The following is a 15,208-nucleotide window of genomic DNA, read 5'->3' on the forward strand; positions in this document are numbered from 1 at the left end:
GAACACATCTTGGCAAGATCAAAACATTCTGACAAGGACTAAATCTTTAACACTATTAGGCAAGGCTATTCTTTTTTTAATGGAAATATTCCTGAAAACACCAATATATTTGATAGGAGTTTCAAGAGATGGGATCCTTGCTGGAGGGAGGCTGGGGTAAAGGTGATCACCCAGCTGGTGATGTCACAAGCTGCTGCGGGCTACAAGCGCCGGTTGCTGTGGAGGCCGCGTTCCCGCCTCTCCTACACCCCAGGCTCGCAGCTCGCTCGGGCAGAGCGATGACCCGGGAGAGCAGCTGGAGAGGGCGGCGGGATCCCAGTGCACCATGAGCCTCGGGCCCGGCCCCGTTTCGGGCCGATGTGCACCACGTATTCCGCCCGCCTCTCCCCTCCCGGCCTCGGCTGCGAAGGCGGCAACGGCTGGACAAGAAACCCGACTACTGCGCCGGGCTTCTCTACGAACACTCGCCCAGGAAGCGGGTTCACTAGCCTCGGGGCTCTGGGGCTCTTGAGTGAGAGTCTACGCTAGCTGAGTGCGGGGGGCGGGGCGTGAGGCGGGTACAGGGCGGTGTGGGGCGGGGAGCCGAGGTACTGGGTAGGTTGCCGCCCGGAGACCGACGGCCGCGCGGGTGGGAAGGGGGTTTCGGGGAGCGAGTGGAGAAAGGAGCCTAAAAGCCCGGGGAAAGGGAGGCTAGAAGCGCCGCAGAGGGCTGAAGGCGGGGCCGCGGAGCCCTGCAGAGCCAGGTAAGGGTGTGGCCCTGGGCGGGGGAAGGGCTAGGAACGCCCTTCCCAGGTGAGAAGGGAGGCTCCTGGCTCGAGCGGAAAGACAGTGAAGCCAATCGTCGGGCTCTCGGCCGCCGCCTCCTGCTAGGAGCAGGAGCAGCCTCCTGTGGGAGCAGCGCCCCAGGGCACGAGCCTAGCCCGGCGCGTGCGGCAGCAGCGTCCCGCGCTCGGCCCCGCCCCTCCTGGGCCCCGCCCCCCGGGGCCCCGCCTGCTTCCTGGCGCGAGCAGCTTCCTGAAGCGATTCCCCTCCCCCTTCGGGTTCGCGCAGGGAGTCAGGCCCCTGGCCGCCACCGCCACCTTGGCCGCTGCCGCCGCCATCGCCTTCATCCTTCGTCCCCCAGCATGGCCGAGGAGCTCTCCGCGGCCACGTCCTACACCGAAGATGATTTCTACTGCCCCGTCTGTCAGGAGGTGCTCAAAACCCCCGTGCGGACTGCGGCCTGTCAGCACGTGTGAGTAGACGCCCCCTCCCCCGCGCGGAGCCGGCTGGTGGTTTAGGCCCCGCACCCCGCCCTGGGCCTTGGGACGCGGCCTGGTGGGAGCCGAGCCCGCCGCGGCCTCCCCTCTCCGCAGCTCGGCGCCGAGGGCCCATTCCCGGTCAGGCGGAGGCCGGGCCGCCCTGCCTCCGCTCACTGCGCCCAGCCCCCTGAGCCCGAGCCGTCTGGCCCCGGGGCTCCCCCGTCGTCGCGCCCCCGGGGCAGTGCCCAGGCCAGTCCCCATGGCGTCCTCTCTCCTCGAGGCCCCTGCCCTCTGCTGAGGGCCGGGGAGGAACTGCAGAGAACGTGGAGCCTTTTTTGTTTCCTAGCAACCCGAGTGAAGGCTGGGGTGTCGAGTGTCAAAACCGGTGCCCGATCGCCGCGCTCCGCGACCCCACCCCCCACCCCGGCTCTCAGGTCTCCCTTTTCCTTTCAGGACCTTGGCCGCCCATCGTTTCCAGATTTAGAGCTCTTATCTAACTTAACCTTTCAGTCCCGCTTCACAGACCACCCTTGAGAGTGTTTTAATCGGTTCAAAATTCAGTGCAGGTTGGAATGCTCTAGAATGGACTGGCTTCCCTCATATGTTAGAACTGACAGGATTTCCGGGTATTGAAATGATAGTTTCCCTTTGTTTTACCATTCTGCTTATTACTTGATTGCTACAACGATGGAAATGAGAAAGACCGCCCTTGTGAGGAATGAACTGAAAAGAAGTACGGTTGTAGGGAGGGTGATGGAGCACAGCGAGGGGTTGGTTGGTTGAGGTGGCTTGGTGCTGTTCGATTTAGCATATTTAAAGGAAGTACTTCGATAATTAATAGAGGCTACTAGGATGTCCGTAAGAATTAGAAGGAGCCCTTCTTGTAAAGGTATATAGCACTTCTGACAAACCTGACTGCCGATCGGGGTCTCTGGGGGAACATTTTAAATAAACACACCAATTCCCAGGCTCCATTCCAAACTTACAAAAGAATTTCTGGCAGGTGAGGCTTGGAAATCTCGTTTTGAAAAAAAAATACACCCAGACTTGAAAGTTCTGTGTGCTTGCAAATTGCTGAAAGGAATCGAACCATTTTCTAAATGGATTTCTCTTTCCGCTGGGTTCTATAATTTTGTGAAGAATGGGTTGTTGAATTTGGGGTTAGTCTCAAATTTCCTTACAGCTGTTTCTTGATACCCACTCTTCTCACTCTGATTCCAAATCTGTTGTCTTCCTTACTCTTCTGTAGTGCTTGTATGAGCCCAAGAATATGTGACTTTTCTTGATAGAAGTTACACCAGTTACAGTTTTTCCGCTTATAGGACATAAATGACAGTCTTTATTCCTTTATTATTTGGTGCAACAAATGCAGGTAGTTAAAAGAATATCTTGAAATGTTTAGGGCACAGTGTATGCCTTTTGGCTTTTAATCTACAAGGGTTTATTTTAACTTGGTTGCTTGTCTGCGCTTGGGCTGGCAGTGGATAGAAGAAAGGGAGGGAAGGAGGGCAAAGTAAGGGAGTAGGTCTTTTTTGGACAGAATCATTTCTAGTACCCATTGGGTCATTGACCTCATGGAGCTCATGGTAATCTCTGCTGCTGCTGCTGCTGTCGCTTCAGTCGTGTCCCACTCTGTGCGACCCCATAGACGGCAGCCCACCAGGCTCCCCCGTCCCTGGGATTCTCCAGGTAAGAACACTGGAGTGGGTTGCCATTTCCTTCTCCAATGCATGAAAGTGAAAAGTGAAAGTGAAGTCACTCAGTCCTGTGCGACTCTTAGCGACTCCATGGACTGTAGCCCACCAGGCTCCTGCATCCATGGGATTTCCCAGGCAAGAGTACTGGAGTGGGGTGCCATTGCCTTCTCCATTCCCCTCAAAATTCCATGCAGTTTGCTCTGGTTCACTTCCCTGTGAGACATTTTGTTAAATCAGACTGTAGTTTGGCTTGACCTCAAGGCTGTGGAAATGAGTGTGGAGATGATTTGTTGAGGGTTTTTCTCAAATCATCTTCTTTGGGCTGGGATGTGGAAATAAAATAGGAACTAGATTTTGGTAAGAGAAATGGACACGTTCTACTTATCCTCCATCCTCTCCTTTACCCACATTGTCCTCCATCAGACACATACACAGTTGCCCTAAGGTTCTGACTAAACAATAAATTAAGGTGGAAGGAGAAAACATTTTCTTTGGAAAGGGTGATAATGGTAGAACAGGGTATTATTAGAAGGAGTTTAGTGGGGAAATAAAATTATATTGTAAAAACCTAGTTTAGAATGTCATTTGCTCTTCCCCTTTCACAGAGAACAAACCTGGGCCTCAAACAAATTTATATTTAGCTACAAAAGGAATTTTTTGTTCATGAGTAGTGAGAGATGCAGAGAAGGCAATGGCACCCCACTCCAATACTCTTGCTTGGAAAATCCCATGGATGGAGGAGCCTGGTAGGCTGCAGTCCATGAGGTCACTAAGAGTCGGACACAACTGAGCGACTTCACTTTGACTTTTCACTTTCATGCATTGGAGAAGGAAATGGCAATCCACTCCAGTATTCATGCCTGGAGAATCCCAGGGACGGGGGAGCCTGGTAGGCTGCCGTCTATGGGGTCACACAGAGTCAGACACGACTGAAATGACTTCGCAGCAGCAGCAGTGAGAAATGAGGTGATGAGAGCTTTGGGCCCCTATGCCATTTCAGTGGCACTGAAGGATTTGCTCATTCTGGTAAAAGGAGCAGATTCATTATCTCTGAAATAACTTTACCAAAAAAATAGATTCCCATTTAATCCTCATTCATCCCCTGGTGGCTCAGATGGTAAAGAATCCGCCTGCAATGCAGGAGACTGGGGTTCTATCCTTGGGTTGGGAAGATCCCCTGGAGAAGGGAATGGCTATCCACTCCAGTATTCTTGCTTGGAGAATTCATGAACAGAGGAGCCTGGCAAGCTACAGTCCATGGGGTCTCAAAAGAGTCAGACATGACCGAGTGACTAACGCAAGAGTAACATTCCTTCAAACAGCTGTTGTTGGATGCCTTCTGGGTGTCAGGTACAGAGAATACAAAGTGCTGTTTCTCTGGAGAACGTTCACAGTTTAATGGAGAAGATCTGTATCTGAATATGATTGGTATGGAATTGAGGAAATTTTATGTGAGCTTTGAAAGCAGGTATCTAAATTAACCTATGAGTAAGGAGAGAGTTCCTGCATGAAATAATAGTTTAGGTCAGGATTGGTATTCAAGGTTTGTTGGGGAATACCCTGATTAGGTGTACAGCACTGGGAGGGGTTACCAGGGATGACTGTTTCCAGGTTATAAAGTTTGGTTGGAGCCAGAGATGAGAGTAGTGAGATGGAGCTTAGAGATGTTGGCAGGAATTTACAGTGTAAGCCAATTTGAATTTCTTGCTGAAAGCCATAAAGATCTACTGAATAATTTTGTCAGAGGAACAGTATGGTCACATTTAAATTTTAGAATACTTATAGTTACTAGCCTGGTCTAGCTTGGTACTGGTGGAATTAGTGAAGAGATCATCATTGCTCTGTCAGAGAAATGATTAGAACTTGAACCAAGGTAACAGAAGAGGGACTGGAGAGAAAAGGTTCCTGACATTTTAAGGAGATTGTGTAAGATTTGATGATTGTCCAGTAGTTAAGTGTATGTACAAAGATCTGGAATGCATGGAACTAAAGCTATGACTATGGATGAAGTCACTGGGGGATGTATATAAATTGAAAGATAGCAGAGATTGAGATGAAACAAAGTGCTGGAGAACACATGTTTAAATGTGGAGTTGAGAAAAGTGCAGCCTGAGAAGAATTAGACAGAATAGGAAGAAAAATGAGGATAGAGTGTGACAAGCAACCAAGAAGAATTTTAAAGAAAAAGTAGTCAGGAGTGTCAGATGCCTTAGAGTGGTCAGATGTTTTGAAAAACACGCAAAGATGAATTAACAATATTAAAGTTGAGCAGGTATGTTTCAGAAGGTACAGACTGGCATAATGGTAAAGTATTTATCTCTTGGTTTTATCCTTTGTAATCTTCAAAGGCTCTTTGAACCAAACCTCCCTTTTTTTTTCCATTCATTCAAAAAATCTTTATTTAATACTTACTGTGTACCAGGCAGAAACAAAACAAAATTTTTATCTTTGCTGAACTTACATTCTAGTTGGGGAGGTAGGCAATAGACAACATGACAAATAAGTCATACGTTTGTTAGAAAGTGTTAATTACTATGAGCAGGGCCTTACAGAACATTGTAAGAACTTTGGCTTTTACTGAGTGATTTTTTTTTTTTTTTTAGTGTAGGAATTCAGGTGTTTTTTGTTTTTTTACTGGGGTATAGTGGCCTTCCAATGTTGTGCTGATTTTTGCTGTACAACAAAGGGAAAGCAACTGTATGTACACATTTCCTCTCCCTCTTGGAACCTGCCCGCCCACCCCCGCCCCCCACCACACCCCCCCCCATAGTCTCCACACACACCTATCCCACCCATCTAGGTCACCACAGAGCACCAAGCTAAGCTCCCTGTGTGGTACAGTAGTGAACCAAACCTTTGTCTATTTTGAATGGTTAAGGAAATGACTTTGTATGCTGTTAGATCTAAACTCTATAACAGTGAAAATTACATATGACAAGTTAATGCCTTGCCAGACTCTTAAAAATGGAAGTCTAATCCATTTGCTTTGGGGCATATATGTAAGGAAGCATCTTTTATTTATTTATTTTTGTGGCACCAGGCTGCATGCAGGACCTTAGTTCCCTGGCCAAGAATCCAACCTGTGCTCCCTTAAATTGGGAGCATAGAGTCTTAACCACTGGATGACCAGGGAAGTCCCAGGAAGCATCTTTTAAAATGAGCTGATATAGATCAGCTTCAACTTCTCATTAAGCACAGATTTGTATGATTTTTGTGTGTGTGTTTATGATTCTTTGTTGACCTGCTTTGGATTATCCAGTCCCTGAATTTTCACTTAATGTTTCTTATAATTTGAGCAACTTTATAGGTATCCTGTTTGGGCATTCATGCTCTAAATACATATTTTTAAATTTCTTCTTTTCTGTATACTAATTATAATTCTGAAAGCCAGGCTCATATGGTTTCTTACTGATTTAATAAATGCTACTCTAGGCCATCTTTTTCTTAAAGTTTTTAAGACTTTATCTAAATGTTTTTTAAAAATATTTATAAAGTGGTATCATTAAAAAACTATGCTATTTAATTATATAACAGAAGATTGATTTGATTTAGTCTTGAAGACTACCTTGATATATCTGATTTTTGAAAGTTTTAAGTTATTTTGGGAAATGATTTTTATTATACACTAGGAAGAGAAAAGATACACAATTTAAAATTAATAGTGAAGCAGGAGCTTGATGGATGGGAAAGTTGCTTTTCTCTCCCAGTGTCTGATCAACCTGTTGTTTGGAGAATGGATAAGGAAAATTCATCTGGCATTTGCTTAAAGTTAGGAGAAATTTAAAGATAACCTTTTAAATTGTTTCACTATCCTAAAGATGCAGGCTCCTTTGATATATCAACATAGTTCTAGTAATCTTGACTTGTACCTTTTTTCCATCTCATTCTAGTTTGTTTTGAAATAAACTTTGTCTAGCAAATTCAGATGGTCTAGTGAAAGGGAGATGAGGAATAAGCAGTTTTGTATCTAAAGAAATGTGCATGATGGTACAAAGGCAGAAACAGTAGAATGGAGATAAAAGACCTGAATAATTTCCTTTGTGTACCACTTATCACAGTTGATAATCATAATATTTTTGGAGTCAGTTGATTTGATGGATGCCATTTTCTCCAGTTAGACTGTAAGCTCTTAAAAGGCAGCAACCCAGGTCTGCTTTTACATACTGAATAATTATATGAATGGATTTGTGTTTGGAGCCCACAGCTTACTAGCTGTATCACTTGGTCAAGTGATTTATCTCCTTTTAGCCTGTTTTCCTCTCCATAAAACAGGGGTAAAAGCAGCCTGTTTCTCAGTGTTATTGCACGGACCAAATGAGGTAATGTTTGTGAATGATAGTAATAATCTTGTATGTGTATTTTATAGTTTTCGAAACCCATCAAAATATAAAAATATTTTTAATTTAGTACCTATAGCATCTAACATGAAAAGCTAGATTATTTTTGTAAACAAGAAGGAATCTTATTTCTAGTGTGTTGGTCCATATGTTTAATACCAAAGGTATTATTGTGAATGGAGAATATTGTAATTCACAATTTTAAAGGTACAAAAGGAAATAATATGATTGTCTCCCACAGTCACTGTTACCTTATATATTCTTCCAGAGTGCATACTATATGCACTCTTTTGTACATTGCTGTTTTCATGTTTTGGTGTATCGGAGGTTATTCTGTATCAGTACATAAAGGGTCTTCTTTCTTTCTCTTTTTTTTCTGGTTGTAGAGTTTTCATTAATTCATTCAGCCAACACTGAGTGTCCATGATGCGCTGACAGTACTATTGTGTATTCTAGGGCTCTAGGGGTTCAACAAACCAGACAGAAATTCCTGACCCCAATGGAACATACTGAGTGTTCTAGTATTCCGTTTTTGATGTATCATTATTTATTTAGCTAATCTCTTACCTGATGGACACGTAGGTTGTTTCCAATTTTTTTGCTGTTACAGATAGTGCCACAGTGATTAAACTTGTATGAATACCATTTCACATGTGAGAGTTTTTCCTGTAAGATAATTCTCACAAGTGGAATTGCTGGGTCAGAGGGTAAATACAAGGGAATTTGTCAGCTGTGTCACACAAGAATGATTATAGCTATATTGAAGTATTTTGTACATGAAAGGTGCTCATGGTTTTGATTTGAGGACTGTGGATTGTATTTTGGGTTAAGTAAATTTTTGGATTAGGTTAAGGTAGATTAGCATTCAGTGCCTACTAGATTGAAGGCAAAAGGAGAAGTGGGTGGCAGAGGATCAGAGTTACGTAGTATCACTGATTCAATGGACATGAATTTGAGCAAACTCTGGGAGATAGTGGAGGACAAAGGAACCTGGCGTGCTGCAGTCCATGGGGTCACAAAGAGTCAGACGTGACTTAGTGACTGAGCAACAACTAAGTGCCCAGCTCTGAGTTACAGTGCTGCTCATACAGCGGTGTACAGTTAGGTATGATCCCTGCCCTCAGAATTGGCATTGATGAGACACATTTTAGTTCAAATAAACACTCAGATAAATGTGTAGTTACAAACCTGTAGGTTGAAAGAGCAAGTATAAGAAGGGGAGCAGATCTAGGTGGGTTGGTGAGTGGATGGTTCAGTAGTCAAAGACCTTTCTTGAGGAAGTGAAATTGTTGCTGAGGTTTAAGTGATATGTAGGTGTTAATTTGTGGAGGACTGTGTTTGTATATAGAGTATTTTGGGGTGAGGGAAAATTCAGGGCCTTGTTTTTCAATGAAGAAACACCTTGCCTTAGTCTCTTACAGGTTTATTTATAAAGATATTTATTTGTTTGGCTGCGCTGGGTCTTCATTGCGACACGTGGGATCTTTTTGTTGTGACATGCAAACTGTTAGTTGTGGCAAGTGGGATCTAGTTCCCTGACCAGGGCTTGAACCGGGCCTCTGCCTTGGGAGCTCAGTCTTAGTCATTGAACCACCAGGGAAGCCCTGTTTACTTACTTTTAAAAAAGTCTTCGTTTCCTTATCTGTAAAATAAAGGAACTTTTAAACGTTTATTTATTATTAAGAACTTAAGATGATATATGTTAAGATAAAGTTTCTGGGACCCTGCCTAGCACATGTTAAATGCTCAAAAAATAGTTTCTGCTGTTTGTATAGATGTCTTGTTGCTTTCTACAAAACTGGGCTTACACAATGCCATTAATACTATTAAAATATATCTGTATTTTGCCAGCTTTTTTTGTAAACCAGTATTTTGTCAGTTTAATACAGTTCATAATGGTATCTAGAAGTCACTTTAAAATTTATTTTTTTAGTTGCTAGCAAGCTATATGCATTTTTCCATATTAAATATTTATATCCTAATTTATAATTTTATTGTTCAGAGTGTGCTTTATGTACATTTGTGGTCATTTCTATGACTGATTCAGCAATAATCCATTGTAATTTATTACTTATTTTACATTATTTTCCTGCCTTTTGTTTGTTTTGGTAGATTACTGTATCTTATTATACATTCAGATTTGAGATACTTGATTCCTTTTATCCAAGTTATAATGCTGTCCATTTTTTTGTTTGTTGAATCTTCTAAAGAAAATTGTCCATTTTCAGACTTACTTGGAATCTACTAAGATATATGGGTTTTTTGTGTTTTTTTTTAACTTTTAGAAATTTTATTTTATTTATTTTTAGTTTTAGTTTACAGTATTGTATTGGTTTTGCCATACATCAACATGCATCCACCACAGGTATACACGTGTTCCCCATCCTGAATCCCCCTCCTACCTCCCTCCCCATACCATTCCTCTGGGTCATCCCAGTGCACCAGCCCTAAGCTTCCTGTATCCTGCATCAAACCTGGACTGGCGATTCATTTCTTATATGATATTATACATGTTTTAATGCCATTCTCCCAGATATATGGTTTTGAATCATTATTAATTTGCCTATCTTATTTAGTTGACCTTAGTATTTCTTAGAGGGTATTCCTTTTCTATTTTTTGTAAAATCTCCTTAGTATATTTGAATTCTTCTAATTTGATTCTTTGGGATTTTTCACTTTCATTAGTAACTTTTGCTAATTTTTAGCACAGTATCATATGACCTGTTAACTGTTTTGAGATATAGTATATACACACACACAAACTTGGTGCCAGTACCTATGTTGTAAGTCCCATCAAATTAGGGATTTTCATCGCTTTTGTTCCCTGATGTATCCCTAGTGTCTGTTATGTAGTAAGTACTTAAAACATATTATTAGGTGAATATTCATTATAATATATGGATAAGTTATTTATTTTGAGATTATTATAGATTCACATGTAGTTGTAAGAAATAATATACAAATTGTGTACCCTGACCCAGTTTCCCTTAATCATAATGTCTTGTAAATAAAACCAGGATATCTCATTGATAAAGATAAAAAACATTTCCATCACCACAAAGATTTTTCCTGTATTTCCTGTATAGTCACACCCACTTTCCTCTTGATTCCACTCTGTCCCTCCTTCACCCTTGGCAAGCACTAATGTTCTCATGCTCTCTGTTTCCATAATTTTGTCATTTCAAGAATCTTAAATATTGTGCAACTCTGTAAAATACAATAAAAAAATAAAAACTCACTGAAATGTATGCTTTAAATGGGTGAATGGTGTATGGTATGTGAGTTTTATCTCAATAGTTGCTGTTGTTCAGTCGCCCGGTTGTGTCTGACTCTTTGTGACCCCATGGACTGCAGCACACCAGGCTTCCCTATCCTTCACCATCTCCCCAAGTTTGCCCAAGTTCATGTCCATTGCATTGGTGATGCCATATCCAGCCATCTCATCCTCATATTTCAATAGAGCTGTTACCAAAGAGAGAATGGTATGTAATGTTATATAAATGGAATCAAACAATTTATAACTTTTTGGGATTTCTTTTTTCCCTCAGCACAGTTCTCTAGAGATTCAGGTTTTTGTGTGTTACCATTATTTCCTCTTATTGGCGAATATGCATGCATACATGGTATGGATGTACTGCATTTTGATTAAACATTGATCCACTGAAGACAATCTGGAATAGTCAGTTTTTGAGTATTTCAAATAGAGCTGCTATAAATAATCATGTACAGATTTTTGTGTGAACATAAACTTTCATTCCTCTAGGATAAATGCCCAAGAACACAATTAGTGGATCATATGGTGGTTGCGTGTTTTATCTTTTAAGAAAATCTTTTAAGATTATTTCCTACGGTATCTGTACCATTTAACATTTCCACCAGCAATGTATGAGTGATCCAGTTTCTTTGTATCCTCATCAGCATTTCATGTTGTCAATTTTTAAAAATTTAAGCCATTTCAATGTGTGCAGTGATATCTGATGACTTTAATTCGCATTTTACTAATGGCTAATGATGTTAAACATCTTTTCATGTGCTTGTTTAGTATCTGTATCTTCTCAGGTAAAATTAGCATCATGTCTGTTCAGTTTCTTTTGCCTGTGTTTTTTAATTAGATTATTTGCTTTTTCCTTTTGAGCTTTGCGACTTCTTTATGTATTCTAGATACTATTCCTTTGTTAGATACATGATTTACAATTTTTTTTCCCCCAGTCTTTGGATTCTCTTTTTGTCTTTTTAACAGTCTTTGCACAGCAAACATTTAGGATTTCTATAATGTCCACTTTATCAATTTTTCCTCTTGTGAAATGTGTTTTCAACTTTAAGTCTAAGAACTCTGTCTAGCTCTGTATTCTAAATATTTTCTACCTTTTTCTGAAAGGTTTATGTTTTACATTTTACTCTGTGAATTGGTCTCCTAGGACTGCTATGACAAATTACTACAAACTTGGTGACTTTAAAACAGAAATGAATTTTTTCACAGTTCTGTAGGATAGAAATTTGAAATCAATTTCAGTTGGCCAAAGTCAAGGTGTTGGCAGGGCCTTGAGAAGCTGGGGGCCACATCACTCCAGTCTTGGCCTCCATCTCAGTATGGCTTTTCTTCTGTGTGTTTGTGTCAGATCTCCTTCTGCCTCTTTTACAAAGACTTGTAGCATTTGGGACCCACTTGGATAATCCCAGCTAATATCTTCATCCCCAAGCCTTAACAGTAATCAGAACTCTTATAATATAAGGTGATACTATCTTCTCCTGGGAATTAGGAAGTGACTATATCTTTGGATGGCCATAACCCACTTTACTACAGTCTGTGATCTGTTTTGAGTTAACTTTATATAAAGGGGCAATTTGAGTGGAGTTTATTTTTTTGGTCTGTGGATTTCCAGTTGCTCTAGCATCATTTATTAAAAAGTCTATCTTTCATTCATTAAACTGTTTTTGCACCTTTGTAAATAAATCAGTTTTGCTTTCTAAGATATATTTCTACCAGTCTTTAAGAAGTAGTTTTAATGTCTATTTAAAGGATAGCTGTGCATAGTTACTAAGATTTGACTTAGGGTTTTTTATTTTTGGCCAAGCCACACAGTTTGCAGGATCTCAGTTTCTTGACCAGGAACTGAACCCAGGCCACAGAAATGAAGGCTTGAAATCCTAACCACTAGGCAAGAAGAGAACTTCCCCAAATCTTATTCCTATTGTCACTTGTTGTATCCACCTCTGCCCCAAAGTTCCCCAGTATATATCACTATTTCTTTGGTATCTTTTCAGAAGTTTTACATATACATAAGCAAATCTGAACATATATTCTTTCCCTTCCCTTTTTTTACACAGATGGTAGCATAGTGTACATAAAAATTGTATTCATATTTGATTACAGCATTTCCCTTAGGGAATATAAAACATAAATAAAGCTAAAATACTCTTTCATGGTTATTGTAATGAGTAGTGTGTACTTTTTTCAGGCTAAATTAAAACTTTACATAGAGTATTCTTTCGGATGTTCACATTTGAGTTTTGCCCCAGTCCCATTTTTCCCATAAACTCTTTGATTTTTACTGGATGACTTTGCATAGTGCAGTCATTTCTAGGAATGCATGTGTAATTTTACCAGAACTGAGTCTTTCAGAGAGTAAAAGTGCTAACTTCTCTGAGTGTATTTGTGTGTTATCCCAAAGAATGCTGGTATAGAAATATTAATATCAGACAGTACAATTCAGATAGCATGATAAGAAAGAAGGTCATTTCAGTTGGAAAAAAGAAATAATCATGAACTTTTTTGCAGCCACCAACATAACTGTAGATGAGAGCTGACAATTGTTGGGAAGAATTGACAGACCTCCAATTTTTCATCCTTTTAAATGGAACCAGTTTTCACTGGGCCTTAGGAAGTCAAGTGGGCCTTAGGAGCATCACTATGAACAAAGCTAGTGGAGGTGAAGGAATTCCAGTTGAGCTATTTGAAATCCTAAAAGATGATGCTGTGAAAGTGCTGCACTTAATATGCCAGCAAATTTGGAAAACTCAGCAGTGGCCACAGGACTGGAAAAGGTCAGTTTTTATTCCAATCCCAAAGAAAGGCAATGCCAAAGAATGTTCAAACTAACACACAATTGTACTCATCTCACACGCTAGCAGAGTAATGCTCAAAATTCTCCAAGCCAGGCTTCAACAGTATGTGAACCATGAACTGTCAGATGTTCAAGCTGGATTTAGAAAAGGCAGAGGAACCAGAGGTCAAATTGCCAGTATCCGTTGGATCATAAAATAAGCAAGCGAGTTCCAGAAAAACATCTCCTTTATTGACTATGCCAAAGCTTTTGATTGTGTGGATCACAACAAACTGTGGAAAATTGAAAGAGATGGGAATACCAGACCACCTGACCTGCCTCCTTAGAAATCTATATGCAGGTCAAGAAGCAACAGTTAGAACCAGACGTGGAACATCAGACTGATTCCAAATTGGGACAGGGGTACATCAAGGCTGTGTATTGTTACCCTGCTTATTTAACTTATATCCAGAGTACATCATGCGAGATGCCGAGCTGGATGAAGCACAAGCTGGAATCAAAATTGCTGGGAGAAATATCAATAACCTCAGATATGCAGATGACACCACCCTTATGGCAGAAAGTGAAGCGGAACTAAAAAGCCTCTTGATGAAAACGAAGGAGGAGAGTAAAAGAGTTGGCTTAAAGCTCAACATACAAAAAACTAATATCATGACATCCAGTCCCATCAGTTCATGCGAAATAGATGGGGAAACAATGGAAACAGTGATAGACTTTATTTTTTTGGTCTCCAGAATCACTGCAGATGGTGACTGCAGCCATGAAATGATAAGATGTGTGCTCCTTGGAAGAAAAGCTATGACCAACCTACACAGCATATTAAAAATCAGACATTACTTAGCTGACAAAGGTCTGTATAGTCAAATCTATGGTTTTTCCAGTAGCCATGTGTGGATGGACCCTGGTGGTCTGCAGTCCATGGGGTTGCTAAGAATCGGACACCACTGAGCAACTTCACTTTCACTTTTATGCATTGGAGAAGGAAATGGCAACCCACTCCAGTGTTCTTGCCTGGAGAATCCCAGGGACGGGGGAGCCTGGTGGGCTGCCGTCTATGGGGTTGCACAGAGTCGGACACGACTGACGTGACTTAGCAGCAGTAGCAGCATGTATGGATGTGACAACTGAACTATAAAGAAAGCCGAGCACCAAAGAATTGATGCTTTCGAACTGTGGTGTTGGAGAAGACTCTTGAGAGTCCCTTGGACTGCAAGGAGATCAAAGTAGTCCATCCTAAAGGAAGTCAGTCCTGAATATTGATTGGAAGGACTGATGTTGAAGCTGAAACTCTAATACTTTGGCCACTTCATGCAAAGAACTGACTCATTGGAAAAGACCCTGGTACTGGGAAAAATTGAAGGCAGGAGGAGAAGGGGATGACGGAGAATGAGATGGTTGGATGGCATCACCGACTTGATGGACATGAGTTTGAGCAAGCTCTGGGTGATGGTGATGGACAGGGAGGCCTGGCGTGCTGCAGTCCATGGTGTCACAAAGAGTCAGACATGACTGAGGATAATTGCCTTACAGTATTGTGGTTTTTGCCACATATTGACATGAATCAGCCACCGGTGCACATTTGACCCCCCCCATCCGGAATCCCCCTCCCACTTCCTCTCCACAGCATTCCTCTAGGTTGCCCCAGAGCACCGGCTTTGAGTACCCTGCATCATGCATTGAACTTGCCCTGGTCATCTCTTTTACATATGGTAATATGCATGTTTCAGTGATATTCTCTCAAATCATTCCACCCTTGCCTATCCCAAAGTCCAAAAGTCTGTTCTTTATATCTGTGTCTCTTTTGCTGCCTTGCATATAGGATCGTTGTTACCATCTTTCTAAATTCCATATATATGCATTAATATGCT

General features: G+C 41.6%; 1 protein-coding gene across 2 annotated transcripts in view; it reads left to right on the forward strand.

The window, feature by feature from the left end:
- The first annotated feature begins 249 nt into the window (after window positions 1-249).
- RNF138 (ring finger protein 138) overlaps window positions 250-15,208 on the forward strand; it is a 39,032-nt gene continuing 24,073 nt past the window's right edge. Inside the window, exons 1-2 of one of the 2 annotated variants that reach the window (XM_006054838.4) lie at window positions 250-511; window positions 1,051-1,234. In XM_006054838.4, the coding sequence (XP_006054900.3) occupies window positions 358-511; window positions 1,051-1,234 (338 nt within the window). In that variant the 5' untranslated portion in view covers window positions 250-357. Of the gene's footprint in view, window positions 512-597; window positions 744-1,050; window positions 1,235-15,208 lie in introns of those variants that run through there. The other variant, XM_006054839.4, reaches the window with a different exon arrangement.

The sequence above is a fragment of the Bubalus bubalis genome, chromosome 22 (genome assembly GCF_019923935.1).
Source record: "Bubalus bubalis isolate 160015118507 breed Murrah chromosome 22, NDDB_SH_1, whole genome shotgun sequence".
Lineage (NCBI taxonomy): Eukaryota > Metazoa > Chordata > Mammalia > Artiodactyla > Bovidae > Bubalus > Bubalus bubalis.